Source organism: Colias croceus, chromosome 14 (genome assembly GCF_905220415.1).
Source record: "Colias croceus chromosome 14, ilColCroc2.1".
NCBI classification, from domain to species: Eukaryota; Metazoa; Arthropoda; class Insecta; order Lepidoptera; family Pieridae; genus Colias; species Colias croceus.
This window is the reverse complement of record NC_059550.1, coordinates 5,425,665-5,433,415: the sequence shown is the minus strand read 5'-3', so window position 1 is coordinate 5,433,415 and position 7,751 is coordinate 5,425,665. Positions and strand designations below refer to the sequence as shown.

The window sequence follows — 7,751 nt, the reverse complement described above, 5'->3', positions numbered from 1 at the left end:
TTGAAAAAATATTTTCGGTATTGACTCAGGCATTGCTCTGTATTAACTTTTTTAAATAATTCATTGGTCTAGGTTTAAAATAACTTATATAATCATGAACAGATTTTAATTAAAAAAAGTTTTAGCATAAATAAATTTAATTATTAATTAATAATTATGAGCCGCGTTACTGGGCCATTAAACTTAATTTATTTATTATTTATTTATTAATATAAAACAAAATTTCACATTTCTTTCAAATACAATTTTGCGATGCGAAACCTTACGAGGTTTGTGGCAACGCTCACAGTCGCTCACAGAAGTAACTAGGTACATAAACCGGTTCCTTATCAGCTATTACAGGGTGTTCATTACAAATTACAATGTTGTTTTTATGTTTATTTTATTGTTTTAATTAATTCGTGAAAATATCTTTTGTATATTATTTTGTAGTTTTTAATATTAACATCCTTCTTGACTTTTTGTGGCATAGAATTAAGTATAGTGGGTAATAGGAAATTTGCCGTACGCTTCCCATAAAAATTGTGTACTTTAGGAATAATTAATTTATTATTAGTTATTTGTCTGGTAGCAAACTGATGCGAAATGGGATTTTGAAAGTTTATTTTATGAAATTGTTCTATGAGTATGGCCGCCAAAAATTGTACATTCAAGAAAAAAAAATGTCCTTGTCATTTTATATAGCACCAGATTTTTTTATATAGTAATTATGGTAGTTTTTAAATAGTTTCAGCTTCACTATGTTATATTTATCATTATATTAATAATTTAAATTAATTTTGAGTGCCTTTAACAAGCTCAATATTTTTTTTTTTGAAATGCTTATTTTCCTTTCCATACTAAAATCATGTGTCCCACTTAGTCATCTCACACTTTGAAGTCACAAAATTATGCAAAAATCTATTGATACCTGTAAAATTTTGGTATTTCTAAATTATTCTGTAAACTTGTGGATAGTTTTAACAAGTTCTAATAAAAATAACATAAAAGAAATTAATATAAAACTCACTTAAAACTATGTCTCACTTTTTTTCACGAATGATACTTCACGCACGGTTACCATAAAATAACACCCTAAATAACTAGATATCCAAGCCACAAAAATATTTTTAAGTAGTGGCAACACCGATTTACATGTTGGCCAACCTTTAGAAAAAAAATCGCCATTTTGTTACTGTCAAAGTTAATCGAAAGGTAGTCGGCATTTTTGCTTCGCAACATTTTTATAATTTTGAGTGAGAATTATGCAAGGTAAGAATACAAATTTACTATATTATTTAAATTATGTGTGTAGCTTTAGTATTCTAGTAACAAATAAAACTATGCGGCGTCTTATTACTACAATACTTTGGCGAATAAAGGCTTTTTAGGTTATGTCCAACCATATTTTTATTCACGAATGATACCATGTGTTACTATTGTGTTACGTAACATCCGTGAGCGGCTCTTAGGGGTAGTACTCACTAGAGAATCTAAAGTTAAAAATTTACTTTTTTACATAAAGAGAACCCACTTCAAAAACTATATATGTTTCGGAAGTTAGTAACTTTTTTACTATAATAATTCGTATTCGTAATTAATATCATAAGTTGTGAATGATTCTTGCATTTGTAAGTCTTATAGAAATACAAAATTTGAGAAATAAAACTTTTTCTTTAATATTTAAATTTGTTTTATTGAGTTTTAAAGTAATTTAATCAAATAATTTAATTAACAATATAAAACAGAAATGTAAAAAAAATCTCCTGCATTATTAGTTGTAATGTACACTACGCTTAACAAAATCACGTATGTTACTATCAGTCACGTATGTTACGGTGTGTTACGATTTCACGACTGTTATTGTACAATATTTGGCGGCCATACTCCTATGAGAAAAAACTTTTGAAACATTTGTCTTATTGGCAGTACATTACAATAGCTAAATAGTTCGAGAGGTTTATCTTTAAACTTGTTTTTAATATTAATAGGTACAATTTTTTTGATTAGTCTTAGTTGTAAATTTGTGATTCTATCGATGTAAGTATTGAATGTGCGTCCATAACTTGTGATACCGTACTGTATTATTGATTCTGCCAATGATCTATAGATAGAAAGAAGAATTTTGTATGGTATTTTATTTCTGATAATATAAAATTTTGAGAGTATGGCTCTAAGTTTATCACACACATAGTTTATATGATGGTTCCAATTAAATCTATTGTCAACAATTAGTCCTAAGTAAGTATAATAAGGCACTTGGTCCACACATTCACACGAGCAGTCTGGGTTGTAATATGTAGCTTTGTGAAGACATACGTGATTGTGTGCCGTGATTTTAAAATTATTAAAGTTTTTCAAATGACTCGAGTGTACATGTACTATTTTTGTTTTCTTAACATTTATGACAAGACCCGCGTCGTGCGACCACATTAGGATACGCGTAAAATCTTCCTGTAACTGTTGAGCTGCAGTATTAATATTTTTGTCTGAGGCTATTAGACAGGTGTCATCAGCATATTGATAGATAGAACAGTGGTTGATCACATGTTCCATATCATTTACATACGCCAAGTACAATAAAGGTCCTAACACAGAGCCCTGTGCTGTACCCTCGGTGACGGTCATTTCATTGCTCATTTCATCGCCTACTTTTACACGGAATTTTCTATTAGCAAGATAATCTTTAAACCATCCCAGAAGAGGTCCACGAATACCAGAGTTGTCTAGTTTATGTATAAGAGTGTCATGCCTGAGTCTATCGAATGCCCTACTATAATCGATAAATAGTAGCAGTACATGTTTTTTGTTATCGAGACATGAGTTTACTTCATCTGTAAATTTTGACAAAAGTTGTGAAGTTGACTTACACGGTTGAAATCCAAATTGGGAGACAGATAAAATTTTATTTTCGGCATAGAAATTCTGCATTTGTTCGGCTATAAATTTTTCCACGATTTTGTCTAATACCGGAAGAATGGTTATCGGGCGATAATTTTCATACTCACTACGCGTACCCTTTTTGTGAATAGGTCGGATTATTCCAGTTTTCAACTCTATAGGATATTTAGCATTAACAATAGATGAGAATGATTATTACTGCCTACTAATAAGCGTCATCAACATCCCATTCTTTATTAATCGTATGTGTTTTTATTAAATATTGCTATAGATTAGGTTTATTATTATTAAATAGCTAAAAATATGTTTCAAATTAAATTTCGGGTTTAGTTTTCTCACTACGATCCCACGATAAAATTCCCAGAGCATCAATCTTCCCTGTTTTGATTTCTCCGTTAATAGCTGATTGCGAAAATTTGTTCTCACCCAACCTTATAACATTGAACCTTAACACTTTCATAATAATGTGTAAAATAGCTGAAATAAATCTGATAATTAAAAAATACGGTGGTTAACCCGCATGTTTTGCCCCTCATTGGCCCTTACAGATTGTACCAGTTGGGGTGGCCTGCCTAATCTGCGGAAAGCTCAAACATATGACAAACATAACGAATATGGATGTTCACGTCATATGAAACGTTAGATTTATACTAACTAAGTTGTTTTAATGTTCATATCAAATGGTAAAATATTCATGCAATGTCCTTAAGAAATATAAATAATTACAAAATGGAACAATTTATGACAGTCATTAAGCCCAGCACTCTGACCACTAAATTATAATTCATTCACTTTAGAATCAATTTCCAACGATTCTATAATTCAATCATTCTCTTCTATATTATTTAAATATTTGCAGAAGCGTACGTGTCTAGGTAACCGGTTGTACCAACATTTATTTAATAACGATACATGCATAATATAAATTGCTGCAATCAATCAATGGTTACAAATTAAAACTATCAATTCATAACTATGCACTTATCTCGAAATCAATATGGTAATTTCGAGGCAACCGTTACTAAATTAAAAAAGCGCGTGGGGAATGCGAGCAACGAGGGAAACCGCCCGCATGAGTCGTGCCAATCTTGTTTCACTCCCCTACGCGGGTTATTAAAAGTACGGAAAGGGTGTCTAAATGGATCAACAGTTTCATTCACTAATGCAATGATTATTATGCTTAATAGAGCGCGGTTCATTGCGATATAACTTTGTTGGCGAGCGATTAACGCCGATTATTATTGTAATACAATTTACGATGAATATCATTGAAATATAAGTATTTAATGAGGATTATGAATATCAATCGCCTTGGATTTCTTCTAAGAACGGAAAGACGTCGTAATATACTTTAATCAAATAGATTGAAACTTACAAGAATGGTCAAAGAGTTAAAGATAATTTTATATCACTGAGCATTACATTAAGACTATTTATTACATTTACAATCCGTCCATTAGAAGAAAGTTGTGCAAATTCAAACAGACGTTAATTTGCTGGCTCAGACCAAAATTAACTAATTTGCGTGCATCCATCGCGCGAGTCACGTTTGAAAACAAAGCCCTGTGGCGACCACCGCGGGCTTTCTTAGAACCAAGCGCAGTTAACTTTCTGTATAGAATATAGACTGCGAGTCAATAAACAATTTAATGTTATTACAAATTATAATGTCTTTGTTTTCAGTCACACTAAGTATAAAAGAGTAACTACAATGCAGTTTTCTTATATCTTTTATTTAAATGAATAAATTAACTATTTGTTATCAATTATCATTCTTTTTGAAACCTCTACTTCTCCTATTTGCCGTATTGGCGCATTAAATTTTAGTTTTCAGATACATGAAATTTTACCAGAAAAGTCACGATAAATTCTCTCTCGGCTAAATGAATATTTTAGTCAAACAATACTCGTATATCAGTAATTAAAAATAATTTTTAATTAATTTCATAAAATATATTCTTAACAGGTTAACTGTTCTTAATTATCTTATTATTTTACTCACAACTCTACTATTACATTCAAAGATTACAACTTTATTGCACTAACGTTTTCCCAATAATTTTCTTTAGTGTTCCGCTCCTAGACTATCTTCGCGTGAACAAGCGAGCTTAAAAGCTCTTGTCAGTTGCAGAGTTACGTTCACGAATAAAGCATCAAGACTTTTTCAATGTACAAAATATATACTGCTACATATTATAAGGTTTATTTATTTAACCAAATAAAAGTGTATTATAGCTGAACAGAAATTACGTGAATTAATTAAGTTTAGATTAGGTTGACTATATTTCTAAGACTATCTTTGAATTATACAAATATTACTTTACGCTCTACACAATTTAAATATTATATTACGTCAATTACAAAGTAAATGGCTATTATATACTGTTAATTACAATGTTAATTATAGAAACAAACACATACATAATATGGTATGAAAATTATGCATAGCTAATTTTATTACAGGAAAAAATAATGCACATGAATAAACAGCTGTATTGACGTAGGTATCTAAGCGAACTATTTTACATAGGGTTAGTTGTAAAACACCGGCAACCTCGCAGGACAAGATAGCTAACATCATAAGCAACAAAATTTGTTCTACGACTTTTGATAATTTGTTAGATTTTATTTTCATACAAAAATAAATATTCATTTAATTTTCCGTTTGAATATTATAAACTCTACGCCTCCCCAAAATTACGTAAACAAGAAGCGAACGAGAGGGGTCGCGTCGTCCATCCGATAATGAATAGAACATAGACAAATGAACATAGACAAATATTAGGAGAGTACAATAAAAGTTTAAAAAATCATTTAAAAATAATTAATTGCGTTATGCCAAAAGTCGTAGAATAAATGTTGTTACTTATGATGTTAGCTATCTTGTCCTGCGAGGTTGCTGGTGTTTTACAACTAACCCTCGTAACCCTCTTGTTTTGTTTTAATAAAATGAATCTATTTGATATGGCTTGCCTATTATATACTAGTAGTGCCCCGCGGTTTTACCCGCAGTGCTCGGCACCTGTTGGTCTTAGCAAGTTGATATATAGCTGATAAATGCGCTATCTAACACCGAAAGAATTTTTCAAATCGGACAAGTAGTTCTTGAGATTAGCGCGTACAAACAAACAAAGGTACATAGTTACAAAACAGTACTGTATATAAAGTTGCATGGACATTGATATATCATGTTTTCGCAATAAATTGTCAACTAAAGACTTTCTACACATGTCACTCATAATATATGAACCTACCTACATGTAGGTATAAATATATAATAATAAATATAAATATAAATATAAATATATAGTAGGTACAATATCAGGTTCTCATAATAATTTAAACCACTTATAAGGATGTAGATTCTCTATAAGCAAGCATGTTTTAAATTTGTACTTATAATGCATATTAATAAATGATAGATATTTGCAAGTCCTTTTAATTCGCACTTAAAGCTTGTTACCACACCCAAATACTTAGTCGGCTTACAATCTGTTATAAATCGCTCCATTTTGATAACAGCACGGTTCCTTATTGCTTATACAGGCAATCGAATTAGTTATCAGTTCTTAATAGGTAAGAATAACTAGATGGTTAACCACATTTGTAGTTAAGCAGGCAATATGTATGTATGTTTACATTAAAACAAGTTGAAATGGTAGTAACATACTTTATAAATATTATTTGGTGCATGCAATTAATTAAAAATAAAGTAAATTTTATAATTCTGTATTTACGTTCATCATGAAAGTAAAAAACAAACAAATAAATTATATAACGACCATTCCAAAAATATGTAGAGCTACGGGAGCGATAATGCCAGATAATGCATATTTTCTTCAAATTTAAACACTTTTTTGTTAATGACAATTTCAAACAAAATTTGGGTTATCAATGTATGCAATAGCAGTCTTTAAATATAGATTAATAAAGATGAATGTGGTTCAACAGAGCAGAGGACGAGAGGTCGAGGCTATCTATTGATAAGAAGGAACCGATGGTGGGTGAGCCGAAATGACAAACTAGCGTTGTTGATATGACTGACTGTTCGTTGTTTGCTTTAAAGACACAATATTAACTATATATCGTTCAAAACTATTTATGCAGATACATATTTTCAGTAAGTATGAAAATTCTCGAGAGAAAAGTTAAATCAGTGAGTCAGTGGAAAGTTTAAATTTGTATGGCCCCAGATATCATATTTATTACAGGATAAAACGCTTGCAGATAAAGAACAAGCTTCAAGAAATTCTAATGTTCAGCAGCAAAAAGGCAGAGGCTTCTAGAATTACTAAGGTTCATTACATGTACGAGACTGAAAAGAAAATACAATTACATAGGTTATAATATTATTTGGGTTTAACGACTGTGTATTTTATTTATAAATGTTTTCCATATATGTATCATCAATCCAAATAACTTTTCAATCCCTACATAATGAGTTTGGGCGCGATCACGTACAAAATGCAATTTTTTAAATTATTACTTACACGTGTAAGGAAAAATGTGGTTCCTTGCTCATGACCATAACAGTATTTATTTGCAAACATACATAGAGCCTCAAGGTTCGTTCATATTAACTTTTATAGGAGTTGATGACTTTTACTGTTTATACACTTATGTTTAATTAACCGAGACGATTAAAAATAAAATGTATATATTAGTTTGACTTGAATGCTCTGTATCGCTTTAATATGGACAGCATTTTTCACAACTTTAGTGCGCAACGTCATGATTCAAACCAGTTTCAAAAGCTTAGTCATCTCCAACGATAGTAAATGTCAATGCAGTTCGTTTAAATTACGTTTTATTTCAATATAAGTGGAAGCTAACGATTCTCCCAACAAACTATTATATATTCTAACATAATG

The 7,751-nt window shown here is 30.5% G+C and overlaps 1 protein-coding gene across 1 annotated transcript; it reads right to left on the bottom strand.

The window, feature by feature from the left end:
- Positions 1-202: 202 nt before the first annotated feature.
- On the bottom strand, positions 203-2,729 carry LOC123697414. Its single transcript, XM_045643927.1, has 2 exons — positions 1,869-2,729; positions 203-619 (listed from the first exon to the last, which is right to left on the bottom strand). The coding sequence occupies exons 1-2, from the start codon at positions 2,617-2,619 to the stop codon at positions 378-380; spliced, it is 993 nt and encodes a 330-aa protein (XP_045499883.1). The 5' UTR covers positions 2,620-2,729; the 3' UTR covers positions 203-377.
- Positions 2,730-7,751: the final 5,022 nt, after the last annotated feature.

Bases quoted from the DNA above. Each gene is read 5' to 3' on its own strand.
- LOC123697414 (XM_045643927.1), bottom strand. From the start codon at position 2,619: ATGAGCAATGAAATGACCGTCACCGAGGGTACAGCACAGGGCTCTGTG. The intron at 620-1,868 runs GAGTATGGCCGC...CCATACTCATAG, and splicing joins TCAAAAGTTTTTTCTCATAG to AACAATTTCATAAAATAAAC.